Source organism: Agelaius phoeniceus, chromosome 5 (genome assembly GCF_051311805.1).
Source record: "Agelaius phoeniceus isolate bAgePho1 chromosome 5, bAgePho1.hap1, whole genome shotgun sequence".
NCBI lineage: Eukaryota > Metazoa > Chordata > Aves > Passeriformes > Icteridae > Agelaius > Agelaius phoeniceus.
This window is the reverse complement of record NC_135269.1, coordinates 61,143,324-61,158,333: the sequence shown is the minus strand read 5'-3', so window position 1 is coordinate 61,158,333 and position 15,010 is coordinate 61,143,324. Positions and strand designations below refer to the sequence as shown.

Sequence of the window (15,010 nt, the reverse complement as noted above, 5' to 3'; positions counted from 1 at the left end):
ATAACCAACACAGATGACTATGTCATGCCAAGAGAGTACTTGCTAGTAATGACAGTTCCTTAGAGATCTGTTTTATGAGCCTTCAGCTGCCAGACAATACCAAGGGCTGAAATCTCAGATATTTTTTGTAGCTATACATATTTTGGAAGAGAAAAAAGTAATTGCCCAATGAAGAGTTTACACAACCTCCATCTTTAACATGAAACAGGAGAAGCAAAGCAATGTTTTGACCTTTCAGATCACATACAAGAATCACCAAAGCATGTGAACACAAATACAAATACATACCCCAAATTAAATCATGCGGTTTTTTGTACAAAGTAAAAGCCCTTGATCTCTGCCTAAGGCTTAATAATTCAAAACATGTCTTTCAGTCTATGGAAAACATCTATATAACACTGATTAGCCTATGAAGACACTTGTGGTTTTAATCCTGATAATATTTAAATAGTGAATTTTAGTGGAAAAAAATTACTAACAGTGGGTTTGCTAGCTAAATTCCTATGGCTTGTTTCCAAAATATAAAGGCACAAGCCCATCCATTCAGTGTGATTAGCCAAGCAGACTGTAATGTCTTGGCTTTCTACACATTGCTTAAACAAAACCAAACCAAAACTAAAAAAAAAAAGCCCCAAACAAACCAGAGAAGAAACTTAAAGAAGGTTTGAAAGCACTGGTGCTTTTCCCTTCCCTTTTAAATGCAAATACCTGTTTCCTTAACTGTGATAATTGGGAAAGACTGCAGTCAAACTTGGAGTGAGTTGAGAACAATATGTAGTTTGACAAATTGGCAGGGAAAAAAAATTACTTTTATGTGTTTATTTGGAAAAGAACTTAAGGTGGTTGCCAGTCCCTACCCAGACCCCTGTTGAAAAATTAAATCAAAATCAAACAAAAGTGCCAAATTTACCTAGCTTCTATGAGTTACATGTCATGAAAAAAACCAAAGCAGGAAGAATGCAACTTGGTATGTCAAGTCCAACCTTCACACAAGCCATGAGAACATGGAAATTATGAAAGCAGTATTATTTTTTAAGTCCTCATCCATAAGCTTTTTCTTATCTTAAATGAGTAATCCATTTGGAAAATAATAACAGGAAAAAAGAACATAAATTACCTGATTATGTTTATATAATCAAGACAAACTGGAAGTTTAATTAAGACTACATTTCAGCAGGAATAGTATGCCATCATTTAAAATTACACTGTACAAAATAATAGTTGGCTTTACACACTTTTAAGCAATTACATGGAGTGAATGATTTTTATGGAAAAGCAGGATACACTTTGAGAAACAAAACTTCTCATACCTTTCTTCAGACAGAGTACAAAAGCATCTCCACCTCACTCTCCAGTTTAACCTCCATATGCTAAATCCAAATACAAGGATTCTTTCTCATGTAGATATTTAAGGCTCTGTTCATTCAGGAGTATTTGGACACAGGTGCTTCAAATAAGTAAATCAGGAACCCCCTTTTTAACCTTTTAAGTAACCTCATGTGTGTAACAGATGATTCTCCACCAATGAAGTTTTTACTGAATGTTTGATTGGTTCACATTGCTCTGGCTTCCTCATCACATGGTTGTGCTGACATACAATCCCAGGTAGACCCAGTTTTTAGTACAAATTTGCCTTGTCCCAAATACACATTTTAAGTGAGAAATGAGGGAGAGACAGCTTTGGAAAACAACATAGCAATATACTTGTCAAGTTTTATGAGTATCAGAAACAGCTGAGAAAAGGCCAAAATGCAAGAAGATGTTACAGTTAAAGGTTATTCCTTCCCCTAGCCCCACAATGGAGAGCTCTAGTTCCTCCGTATGGTATGAAATCTGCACACTTCACTTTATAACAGCATAAAAAACCAAGACATCATAATTTTCAAACAGGCTTTTCAGAAATGAACAGAAATACCATCTGCTTTGTGATAGTTCAAACACACCCAACCACTTCCTGGCCTAGTCCCCTCTCAGTATCACCTGCTATTGGTAAAAAGAACCTCTCTGTAGAATGAGCATGTTATACCAGCTCTGTTCCCATTCCTGCTGTTTGAAAGCACCTGTAAATTCACCCAATTCCTCTCCAGCTTTTCTAGGAACAGTCAACTTTCCTGCAACAAAGATTTGCTTTAACATTCACAATACAAACTATTTCCTACTTGCTGGAAACTGTTGCAAAAACCACACTCTAGCTTACAGAAACATTATCATCCCTAGCTGACTTCCCAAAAGGTTTATTTCATTAGCAGTCAGATTCCTGTGCATGGAGGTGGAGACAACATCTGTCTCAGCTGTCTGTGCCAACATATTTATATGCTTTTTTGTTGGGCCAGGAGCCTTTGAAGCTTGTCATGTGGAGTGTGCCAGGATCAGCTTAAGTTAAAAATGTTGTTTGCTTTAAACATACTAAGCTGTGTCGAGATTTTTATATCTTTGATAGAGCACATACATATATGGTGAGTACTAAAACAAATTATGCACTGCTATAGTTACCATGCAAAAATATAGTGATGATCACACTTTATAACAGCAGAAAGCACATTACAGAATATGTACAGGGACAGAAATTAAAATTGGTGATTATGTAAAAAAAAAAGTTCTATCTTAATCTTTTAGGTAGCTTTTCTAGGGAAATTTTCATTTAAACATAAAGAAACTTTTTATTTAAAGGAAACTTGCTTACACTCACCATTTAACCTAAGTTAGGAGACAAAAACTAGCTTGTTACCAAAAGAAATTGAAAACAACTCTAATTTCTAGAAAAGCATTGTTAGATGTGTCTATGTCACTGAAGAATTATATGAAATATTGATTCTTGATATTTATATTTGAAGGTTGTAGCCAACCTTTATGTGACTTTCTCTTCTTTCCTGCAGCACAGATGAGAAAAAGGGGAAAAATGAGAGGCACCTTTCTCCCCTCAAACAACATTCAAACACATGCATCATTCTTTGACATTAAAGCTCTTACAGATAGCAGACAGGCATGAATCAGCATCAGATAATCAGAAACAAAATTTGCTTGAGAATTCTTTGTCATACAGTTTATTTCTTGAGATTTTGCTCTGTGTTTCCACCAGAACTGAGATTTTGGCAAGCATCTTTTTTAGCAGTTCAACCGCTTTTGGCAGTCAGGAGTATAAAGCCACTAATCTCAGAAAGACTCTGAGCTTCAACATAGTAATGAAAAATATTCATGAAAGGTTCTTTCTGCTTCTTGGTGGCAATAGGACACTTGGACATCAGAGATGAAGAAATGTAGCATAATAGTGACAATTTCCACCAAAAAAAGCAGCACAAATGAAAAATTTGGTGCTGGTATCAGAAAGGGGACACTGATCATTTTATAGGATATAGAGTGCAGCAGTTTACAATAGACCAGTCAGGAAAATCTCCCAAAGGAGTTTATTCTTCTGCATGTTTAGATTTAGCAAATAAATGGATGATGTCTGTTAGCAGGAAGGGATTATTGTGGTACCTTCCAAACAAGGTACCACTCACTGGATCTGGAGAGCAGCAAAGCACTTTTCATTCACAGCTGCACTATTCTGCAGAACAGATAGCTGCTTGGTAATAAATAAAAACACTTGGTGAAAAGAAGTCATGATTAATTGGGTGCCTTTTGTTTGAACTCTATCAAGTTCTTAATATTTCTACCTAACCCACAAAGCTAAACAATGTTACTATTAAGGTTTTATTAAAAATAAAGGAGAGATAGCATACATGTTTTAATTCTCGCTCTTTGTATGTTTGAGTATCTGCTGCTTACATGAGAAAAACAAGACTGGCTTGATGGGAAGAGGGTATATATCTGTTTTTAAAGAAATCTTATAATAACAAAAGGTGTCCCTTCTGGTAAGTACATGCTGTGCAGGCATAAAGGACCAGTCAGTGAAACTGAGATACTATGATACAACTCTTCTTCTGTGGAAAAATCCTGAAAGCTATACCAAGTAGTTGAAGCCAGCATCAATGCAAGAAACCTCTGTGGTGACCAAAGCCATATACCCTGAATTATGTATAAAGTTCAGCAAAAGAAAACAAATACGTCAGTGGAAGAGAAGAAATGTGAATAAGGGATGAAAAGCCAAACTCACAAGTGAAGTACAAGTGCAAACTGTTAAAAATTGTGGTAAAATAAATGAGTCATAGTTCTCTTCTAGAAATTGACAAAATGACCAGAAGACCTCATTTATGAAATATTATGCAAATTTCTTACTTTATTTTTCCACAGCATGTTTTTTCCTGAGTTGGGAACAACTCTAAATACTAAGTTTTTCCTGTATTTGCCATTAACGGCTTACAGTGTTATCAGCGTTAAACAAGTTAGCTTTAAATTTGATATGCAGAATAACCTCTTTGGAAAGATTTTTTGAGAAAAAAAATCAGGCAAATAATCTAATAATTTTCTAGATTAAGTCCAGAAAAATTAGTTTTCACCTTGATTAAAAATAAGGAAAACAAAGAAAAAATGCAGAATACAGTTTAGAAGGGGCATGGGGGCACTTTTGCTGCTGCCTTGGACTGAGAATAAAGGGGGTTTGTGCTGCAACAATACTGGAATCTATGGGCTCCCCATACACTGGCACTGGACTGAAAACAGCAGCTTCAAACTATGTTCAGTATGATCTAATAGCAGGATACGAAAGGTCCAGCCCTATTTTCCCCTTCACTACAAATTCTTGCCACGTCCTTTCTCCTGACCTTAGATTGCAGGCAGAGAGTGAGAGCCAGGGTAGCAAACTGATCTGACAGATCCAAGATGGAAAGAGTCCAAGGTAAAGCAATTTTAGGTAAGAACTTCAAGAAAACCATGAAGTATGAACAAAGCCTGATAAGGATACAAGATAGAGATATACATTTTTATTATAAAAAGGGCAGAAATTGGCAGGTCTCCCTTTTTCATGTGGGAAAGACAAGAAGAAAGCTACATTATTCACTACAAAGGAAACTTAAACTGGGATATAGGGAAAACTTTTTACAAAACCCTGGCAATGATGACATACTGGAAAAGGATATACAAAGAGCTCTCTCCACCAATTAAAGATTTAAGAACAAATAAGACAAATATCTGCAAAGAATCTACTTCAGTGGCAAATTTGGATTAGATTATCTCTTAATAACTCTTCTGGCCTTACATATATAAGGATTCCATTTGATATATATTTTATATTTAAAATTTTTAAATACTTAGTATTTCAAAAGACTCCTTAACACAAAAAAATCACAAAAGAAACTGAGCTCCAAAAGGCTTCTTCTATCACCATCATCAATTAATAGTGCCTCAGGAGCCACTTACCTGCGATTTCTCCTGAAGCTACCAAGCCTTTTAAAAATCACGATGCAATTACCTCTACAGATAGAATACTACAAGAGCAAAACCAAGATCTCTGTATTCTCATTTCCCTTAGGGCCATGATCACTGTAAACAATAACGTTCTCTATCAAGCACAGCATCCCCAGCAAGAATATGACACTGCTTCACAAAATTGTCTTGCCACTTAGAAAAAAGTCAAAGAAATGGGGATGATATAGATAGTCTGTGGTAACAACCTTCAATTATTAACAGAAAAGATACACCTCAAAATAATTTACTTTGTACTGCTACAGACAGAGAAATCTGGGGCACATGGTACCTCATCTAAACACTGAAATGCAGGACTTGCTGTTAGGCCAGTGGGTCCCTGCTCCTCCTCCTCTGTCAGGCCGGTGGGTCCCTCCTCCTCCTCCTCTGTCAGGCCGGTGGGTCCCTCCTCCTCCTCTGTCAGGCCGGTGGGTCCCTCCTCCTCCTCCTCCTTTAGGCCGGTGGGTCCCTCCTCCTCCTCCTCCTTTAGGCCGGTGGGTCCCTCCTCCTCCTCTGCTGTCAGGCCAGTGGGTCCCTCCTCCTCCTCCTGGCTAGGAGCTGCTGCAGTCACCTCACAGGTAGGTGACTCATTCTCAGTTGCCAGCTCTGTGTCAGCAGCACTTCCTTCATCAGCCTGACTCATTGTTTAAAGGTCTAGAAAGTAACAAAAACACCAATACAGTTCATTAGATCCAGGGATTGTGAAAGATAAATGTGTAGTGTAAAAACCACTACATAAACATGTCAGACCCACATTCAAACCATGTGAGCAGATTAGATAACTCTACCCTTACAACTTCATGAAAGACTTCATGCAAGAGGCTGCGCTATCATTCTATCATACCCTTGAGTATTTTTAAAATATCCTGAAGAAAGCTCTTATTCCATTTAGGTAACACAGTCTTTTAATAAATGCACAGACAGAGAAATTAAAGAAGGTTGGAGCAAGCAGGGTTGTTGGAAAACAATTTTGCTATATCTACATTATAGAAAAATACCATATTAATATCTGTCATATAGGAATAGAAATCTCTAAGATACTTCCATTAGAAACAGATAAGGACATTCAGTACTTACTTAGCAAGATTGGACTTAATGCCATAAAGTTCCTATAATTTCACTTTGTGTTTACTATCTTGGTCCAGCACTTGAGAATTATGTTCCCAAGTTTCAATCATCAGAACTCTTTGGGATGTGTGAAAATGCCAGAGTGGGCAAGGGAAATAGGAGGCAGAATACAAGGGGATACAATGCTCCTGGTACCCTGATAAATCAGCAATGTCCATCAATTAGGTCTTCATCATTACATCAAATGTGAGTTAATATCTGCAAAACCCATCTTCTGGCATAACAGCATGTTTTGTATATCCAAAGAGTTGTAAAATACCAACTTTTTACATGAAGAAATGTGAAAGGTGACAAAAACATCACAAGAGAAAGATAAAGGAGACATGGGATGATCCACCAGAGGCAATAAGCATCTTACAGAGGGAGGAGAGGGGAAGAGGGACACAGAAATCTTGCCATTTGTGAGAGAGGGGAGGTATGGAGCACTTGTAGAGCAAGGAACAGTTCAAAGTGGAAATGGAGGAGTTCAAGAGTTCCTTCACAAGTTCACTGAAGTTGTTTTAGATGACAGAAAAGGACAGATCAGTATCACAGTATTTTAGTGCAAAATTTTGGGAGAAAGATAACTGACTTTTGCAAATGTTCACCTGATACCAGCAGGTCTTTCTACATTAGCTATTATGAAGAGGCTATTGTATTCTGCTATGGACCCACATCACAATAAAACCCATACCAGCTGCCAAAGTTGCAGAATCCTCTTCAAATTAGGCAGCCTTGACATTATTTAGCATTTCACATAATATGTGGGAGACCTTCCTCTTTTTTTAAAAGAGTGCTCTCTTTTAATCTTACTATAAATCAAGGACAACCAAAATTAAAACTGTAATAAAATTAAGAAGAAATTTTGAGACTACTTCTATAACATATACCAGATCTTTTCAATGAAACAGACAGTGTAATTTGGCATTGCACAGCCAGAAAGCTGACAGTTAAGAAAAGTATAATTGCTTTTTATAATTGTGGTGGAAAATGGATACAAAAGTGTTGGGTTGTTTGTATGCACCTTTTGAAAAGTTATTTGTCTATAATGGCAGTGAAAGTTAAACTGGCAAGTTTATTACTTTCTTCAGTACTGTTTGGAATTCCTTCAGGAACATTTTGACTTCTAGAGAGTTTTCAGTGTCTGTATTTGCTTATGGAAAAAAAAGCAATTTCATGCTCCCTCCTGGAGGAGTCAAAACATTGTGAAATAACTGTAAACATCATAGAGGCCAAGAAATAAACTCCAAGTTACTATACATAAACATGTACACACATTTATAAATAGCAAGTGATTTTTTATCTGTAAAGAACTGCTGAACATTTTAGCATGTACATTTTGTATTTATGGCTACTGTTGCTTTATTTGCTCCTCTCAGCTTAGAACTTAGAGGGAAACTCTTTGTAGAACAATGCCAAAATATGAGAGTTTCATGGGTGTAGGCGTATTCATCAGTAATTGTATGTGAAACATACAGTTGACATCAGTCAAAAATATACCTCCTCCCAGTACACGAGTCCTTACAAGACTCCAGTCTGCTGGGCAGGGAGGCAATAAAAAAAACCAAACCTTCTGAATATGAAAAATTCTGAAAAATTTAGTTTTATAACTAAACTTTTTATAGTTTTAAGTTAAGACACAACTATAAGAATCTGAGACAGAGTAAAACCATTAGAAAAGCCTCAGCTTTTTTTTTTTTTAAGAGGAGGCAGACATAAACAAAACATATGTAGGTTTATGGGACATTAAAATAAGTTTAGCAGTCTTCCATTACCTGCTACATTACTAAATATATTATTCAGCTTATATAAAATTAGATCTACAAACTTCGAACAGCAAGGCAGAACATTTGTGTCTTTGCAGGATCTGGTAAATAAACTGCCTAACTGAAATAGGAGTGAAAGTTGTCATAATTTCTAACTTCACAGAATATCCCAACAAGTAAGGATGTTTTCAAACTGCAGAACTGCAAACAATATCACAGCCTTGATCCAAGACAGAGAATTGCAGAGAACGGGAATTACAAGGCTGTTTTGGAACCTGGGTCAAATCAGGCTGAGAACTGTCTTGTGAAACAGCTTTAGGGCAGCAATAATAATAATAATAATAATAGAAGTCTGAACTCAGATTCCCCAAACTAATTTCAGCTTCTTTACTTCTGCCTCTCTCTAGCAAACAGCAATGTTCATACACAAATCAGTGCAGAATTCAGGTAGTCGACACTTAGCTGCATTTACTCTTTTCAGAGGGACAGATGCAAAAAGCAGTAAAATTTTATTCTAAGCATAAAGAGATGCAGGTCCAGGTAAGAAGGTGAATCACCTATCTCTGTGTTGTCATGTTATTGCAGGGGTTCCATACTGCTGTCTCCTAGCACAAAGGTTCCATACCTTCTTGGTGTTTCTCGTGGGCAGCTCCTCAGAGCACACCCTCTTTCCTCCTCACAAAGCAGCCACTGACTCCAGTTCCTTCTCACCCAGCCACCCCACTCTTTTATAGCATCTTCTTCTCATTGGCTACAGCTGTGGCCTGTTAAAGTCAGGCCTGTTCCTAATCTTTGATAATTGGCCCAGCTGCAACTCCTTAGGGGTAAGATTACTTTCTACACTATCTTTATTTTTCTTATATTCTATCCCCCTACATCTCTGCACAATTCCAGCCTACAACTGGATGCCTGGGGAGGGAGAGAAGTACCCACCAGTCATGGTGTGGTGATGCTTCTATGAACCCACCCCCTTTCTCCTTGAACTCACTGAAAACTTTCAGTATTGCTAAAATCCAGGGGGATGGAGATTTTCATTTTATCTTGGCATGACATGGTACTTCTTGTTGAATCTGGCTCCTTGATGTCACCTAGTCCTTTTACTGGATGAGTCACTGAATAATCACAACTTTTCTGTGCCAGTAGGTTTATTTCTAATGTTGAATCATCATTTGATAATCCTTTTTCTAGGCTGAAGCAGACAATCCACCTGCTGTCACTGGCATGAAAGCCCTTCTCTGCCTTCCACTGTCCTTATCCTTCTCCAAAACTTTTTCAGTTCTACCATATCCTCTTGAAAGAGAAGGGATGAGACCTACAGGTAATATTAATAAGAGGAGCACCATAGATTTATTCTATCACACAGTGATCCTCTTTCCACCCCCTAAAATTATTTTTAATGCCTTTTCCCTAATGTTAAAGTAGAAGACCTTCTGTTTTAACTGGACAGAGTCTGGCTTCAGCATGAATGGGCATGAGTTGAAACAACAAAGCCATGCCAACAATGCTAAACAATATTAAACAATGATTGAATCTAAAACTACTTCATGTACAATAGGACATTATCAAAGGCATGTGAATCAGAATGGATTGTTTGATTAGACTGTACAACCTCACCACTTTGGGGAAATGAGAGCACACCATAAACTGATAACAATTTCTACCTAAACTGCTCAACATTTCCTTCGTAAGTTCTGCTGTTTTCCCTTGTTTTCAAGTCTCTGCTATTTGGGAAAGAACCACCCTGAGCCACACACAGACTTTATCTGCTGGAGTTCTAATTAGATATGGCTAAGATAAGGAGAATTTGAATGGTAAGATTTGTCATTTCACATAGTTTCCATGAGGAACTAACTTTCCTCAGAAAACTTCTAGTAGTGTGACAAACAAGAAAATCCCTGAAATCCAAACCATTGTGTGCTTTGCAATGCTAAAGTACAGAGGAGGAAACAAACAAAACATAATTTGCCTACTTACTGAACTCTAGACCTTAAGAACTAAGAAGATTCAAGGAAGCAGTTCAGAAATGCACCACTAAAAAAACCTCAAAGTACAAATACAGGTGGCCCTATTTTCCTGAGAAGTCAAGTCACATTATTTCTGCATTACAATTATAGCAAATGGGTGAAATTAATCCTGCCCAGGCAGACTAAGTTTATACCCTCTGGGTACCTGCAGCAGTTTGTGATTATTCTGTGATAAACACAAAAGTTAGAAAAATGCATTCCTTCTACAGCCTCCCCTGTAAATAATTTCTCTTTCCTTGAAATCTCTCTTTCACCTTAGCCTAAAAGTGCATCTGATAATACTTTGGCTTAAAATCTATTTTAAATCACTTTATAGAACTTCCATGAGTTCTAGGGTTTTTTGGTCTTTTGCATGAAATACTGAATATTCTTTGGCATACAACACCAATAAAATGGCAAATAAGGATTGTAATTCACTAAGAAATCATGTAGCTATCAAAAGCAGAGTTCTAATTATATCTTCACTTATAAATTTGATATAGCTTTCTTTTCCTGCAAATGACAAGTCAAAAAATGAAAAAGGGAAACAAGTAAGTAAATGAATAAATGAATAAATAAATATTCTTTCACTGTTGGAGTCTGCTACATGCTATACAGCTGATCCAAATAAAAGCATGAAAGTTAAACAGAATCAATATAGGAAAAAATATAGATGACATAAATAAAACATTAAACACATGAGGTTTCAGATGTATGGAGAAAGAACCTCTTCCTGGCAATTACTTTTAATCTGTTTTGTTCAGTATTTTTAACCATGCATGCTTACACTGTATCTAATGAGAAAACCCAGCAGCAACAATGAAATATAAACATAATCGAGGCTTAAACATATTGGAATGGTTTCTTGAACTAACTTCTCAACTATGCAAAGCTTGACAGCATTAAAGGCGATGCAGAGCCCAGCTTAGTGCAGATTGTGGGTACTGATAAAGCTCTGCCTGTGTGAGGAGCACCAAATACCAAGCTCCTGGAGGAAAGGAGTTTAGGAAGGCAGCACTGCCGCTTCAGAGGCGGTGGGAGTCCAGGGTCAGGAGCAGCAGCACTGACCCAGGGAGAGAGGGGGCAGCAGTGACCCCACGGTACCCGGGGCCGGATTCCCCGGAGCAATCGGAGCACGGAGTTCTGCGAGTTATCGGCTGAACTGGCTGTCATCTAGCGGGGTTATAGCGCATTGCAACGCACTTGTTACACATCTGTAACAACTTCCCCCTGACAAACAATCTGACATCCACATTTGGGATTGGTCTCAAAGGTGAGAATTTTGTAGATTTTTTTCCCCAAATCCACTATTTCTGAAGACTTGGGAAAAAAAACCAAAAACAACCTTGCAGCCTCCATCATGTCCCAAGATATTTTTGATACTTTTTTGACTTTCTAGAATTCAATTTTTGTATATTAGACTGTCATAAAACAGGCTAGCCCCTTTTTGTGTTTAGCCTAATGATTTTTTGAGACTGAGTAATATAAACCAATGCAATAATTTAACTGATGAATGTGAATCTTCATTAAACTTTCCGCAGTGAAAATTACTGATGGACCAAAAAAATAGGGCAATTTTCCTGCCTCTTGGACACTGAGATGTCAGTTCATATTCATAAATAATCAAAGCCAGACGGTGACAGAAATAGAAATAGGGCTAATGAGATGAAAAGTATTTGATGACTAAGTATCATGCTTGCATGGTTATTTATGAAAAAGAAACACATGGAATGCAAAAGGGAGACAGGAATTAAGTAACAGGCCCAGATTTCATTATTACTTGTGTTGCAATTTTGCTAAAACAATGCAGCTTGCTGTACATTTTTTCTCTCATTATTGGCAGTAAACAACAACTATTACTAGAATTCAGCCCCTGACTGTACATCATCCAATGCCCACATGCCCCACCTCATTTTTTAAAATTGTTATACGATGATAATGTGGGGTATGAAGTCCAGAGGAGTCTTTTAAACTCAATTAAGTGCTTCCCTGCTTGTTTATAAATCCTATGAGGACAATTGTCTTATGGCTTATTTGAGATCTCAGGAAAATATTTAATTGCTTGGCTTCAGAACTGCTAAAAAGCAGTACAACACCTAACATATTGACCAAAAGTTACTGACAGAGCGATTCTGGTGCTTTGTGCTATCACTTCAAAAAAACAACAACAAATAACTGGTTTTCCAACACATCTGTCAAACTGCTCCTACACCGGGCTGGCCGGGGACATGTCAGCACAGGCAGGCTGGCTGTGGCTGAGGTGCCCTGAGGGGCGGGCTGCCGCGGGACCCCATCTCCTCACGATACGGGCCCGCCTGGGGGTCGCACCCCCGGCCCTCAGGGACTCCTCAAAAAAGGCTGTGGCGGCACCGCTTGACTTACTTCCCCCCTCGACGTCGGAGCCGCGGCTTTGCCTCTCTTGGCCCCAGTCCCGGCTCCCTCGGCTCCCTCCCGGCCCGGCCCGGCCGAGTGGCGTCCCTGTCACTATGGCGACCCGCGCACCGCCTCCCGCCCGCCTCAGCCACCCCAGCTTCTGATTGGCTGCGGCGTCCGCCCTGTGACCCAATAGCAGCAGGCTTTCGGCAGTGCCCCGCCCTCCCCGCTCTCCGATAGGCTCGTGGGCACGGCTGTAGTTCCTTCCGCGCGCTGTAGAACTACGACTCCCAGGAGGCTTCGCGGCGGAGCCACCGCCTGTTTACCGGCCGTGCCGGTGCCGCTCCCCGCGTGCAGCCCCGCCACGTGACCGGCCGGGGGTCACGGCCGCCCGCCGGGAGCGGCCTCGTCCCGTCAGGTCCGGTCCCGTCGGTCCCGGGCGCTCCTGACGCGGCTCCCGGGCGCTCTCGCCCTGCCGGCGGCAATGAGGGCGCTGCCCCCGCGCTGGGCGGCCCTGGCTGTGCGAGCGGCGGGCGGGCAGTGGGCGCCGCCCGTGCCCCGCCGCGGTCGCAGCGGCCCCGGCCCGCCCCCGCCGCGGGAGTGGGCGCTGTCGGTGAGCCCGCGGGGGCGGCTGCGGGTGCGGCTGCCGTGCCAGGTGAGCGTCCGCCCGCTGGACCCGCAGCGCTACCCGGGCGCGGACCGGGTGCTGGTGTCCGTGAGCGGCGGCAGCCCCGGGCGGGAGCGGGAGCGGGACCCGGTGCGGGTGGAGCACGATGAGGCGCTGGGGCAGGTGGCGATCGTGGCGGACGGCGTGGACAGCAAGACCGCCGTGGACGTCCGGACGCCGGTGAAGTTCGGTGAGGGCAGGGGAGGTGCACGGATCGCGGCGGTCCCACCGGGAGCGGGCCTGGCCTGGGCTGGCTGGAAGGCGGTGTTGGGAATCGGCATCGCGCCCTGGCTGGTTCAGAACGCCCCGCTGTGGTTCCTGAGCTCTCTGGAGTGTTCCTGGGTGTTGGGATACGCGATTTGTTGGTGACCTTTTTGCCAGTAGTGGTTTGTGCTGGAACCTGAGCTGGTGAGGGGCACTCGGAGCGCTCGCTGACATCTGTGCTTGGCAGCGGCTGCTCCAGAGAGACCCGGCCCCTGGGCAGCATCCTGGGCACCCCTGCCATCCTGGGCCTGCTCCACGGAGCAGGGCTGCAGCATCCAGCAGCTCCGGCAGGGTTTGTGTGTGGAGGGCTCTCCGCAGGATCGAAAGAGGAGCCTGGGAGGTAACGGTGCAGATAAAATAAAGGAGGGCTCCCTTGTCCGGTACAAACGTTGCATTATCTTTTTGGGCACAGGGTTATAATCTGTGCAGGGTTTCTTGTGTGGAACACAGTTTGGGAGAGCAGCTATAGTGGCTGAAGCCAATAAATATCTCTGCTGAACTGATGGTAAAGTTCTGACAGTTTCCCTGAGTTTAGGAAGTACAGACTCAGAGATTTGTGTTCAGTCACTAATGTGGTTTTGGTTTTTTCCTGTGCATTTGGGCAATTTTCCTATACAGGGCAGAATGTTTCATCATGGTGGAAGAACTTTGATGTACAATGCATCTGGTGTGTTGTTTTCTTAAAGTTATTGAAGACTGCTGCTTTATTTTATTTAATGCCCTGCTGCAGTTGTGATATGAGAAATGATGAATAATCCCACCCTACTTACACTTCATTCATGTAATCTATGACTTTTGTAGAATAGGATGTTACATACAGCAAAGGCATTCTGCACCTTTTATGTTACTTTATTTTTTTCCCACCCTCTGTCTTAGGGAAAGTTCTGCAATGTGCTTTTTTTCTCTTCTTGTTTTCTTTTACAAGGACCTGAACTGTACATAATTCAAAATGGAGAAATTCTATGGGTTTGACATAGCATCATTCTCACATTTTCCGGTCTTACTCATCCCTATAATTTAATTTTTTTAAACACTGCTTATAACTGAAGGGGTGTTTCTTACATATGTTTATCACAACTTAGGGTCTGTTTTGTTTCCTAGCAACTAATATATGCACAAATATTCTGTAACTAAATAGAGAATATTTGTGCATATAATCTCAGCCTTCCTGCCCTCAGTGTGCTTTGCTCTGTCAGAATGGCTGTGCTGATTCCTACCATGACTCCAGCAACCACTGCTCTGCCTCTGGTCATAAACAGATGCTCAGGGAAGGGTAAGAACAGAACAAATGTAAATGATATTTCATCTAAGCACTCTCTTAGCTGTCAACTGTTTTCATCACAGGATTTTCAGAGCCTGATACAGCTGAACACCTCAGTGGGTCTCTGCTGAGTGTATAGAAACAGTTTCAGGGTAAGAGCTTCCTGGTAAACTCTTGTCAGAGTCCCACAGTTTAATTTCCTGCTACTTTATCATTTGAGTATGTG

General features: G+C 40.8%; 2 protein-coding genes across 4 annotated transcripts in view; one reads left to right on the top strand and one right to left on the bottom strand.

Annotated features, from left to right (window-relative positions):
* The window catches only part of CCDC146 (coiled-coil domain containing 146), a 65,403-nt gene extending 52,670 nt beyond the window's left edge, over window positions 1-12,733 (bottom strand). Inside the window, exons 1-2 of one of the 2 annotated variants that reach the window (XM_077179126.1) lie at window positions 12,602-12,733; window positions 5,636-5,997 (exon numbers count right to left, since the gene is read on the bottom strand). In XM_077179126.1, coding sequence (XP_077035241.1) covers window positions 5,636-5,986 — 351 coding nt within the window. In that variant the 5' untranslated portion in view covers window positions 5,987-5,997; window positions 12,602-12,733. The remainder of the gene's footprint in view (window positions 1-5,635; window positions 5,998-12,601) is intronic. The other variant, XM_077179125.1, reaches the window with a different exon arrangement.
* Window positions 12,734-12,943: 210 nt separating this feature from the next.
* Window positions 12,944-15,010, top strand: part of FAM185A (family with sequence similarity 185 member A) — a 37,051-nt gene continuing 34,984 nt past the window's right edge. For both annotated transcript variants that reach the window (XM_054631397.2, XM_077179124.1), the window contains exon 1: window positions 12,944-13,449. In XM_054631397.2, coding sequence (XP_054487372.2) covers window positions 13,077-13,449 — 373 coding nt within the window. In that variant the 5' untranslated portion in view covers window positions 12,944-13,076. The remainder of the gene's footprint in view (window positions 13,450-15,010) is intronic.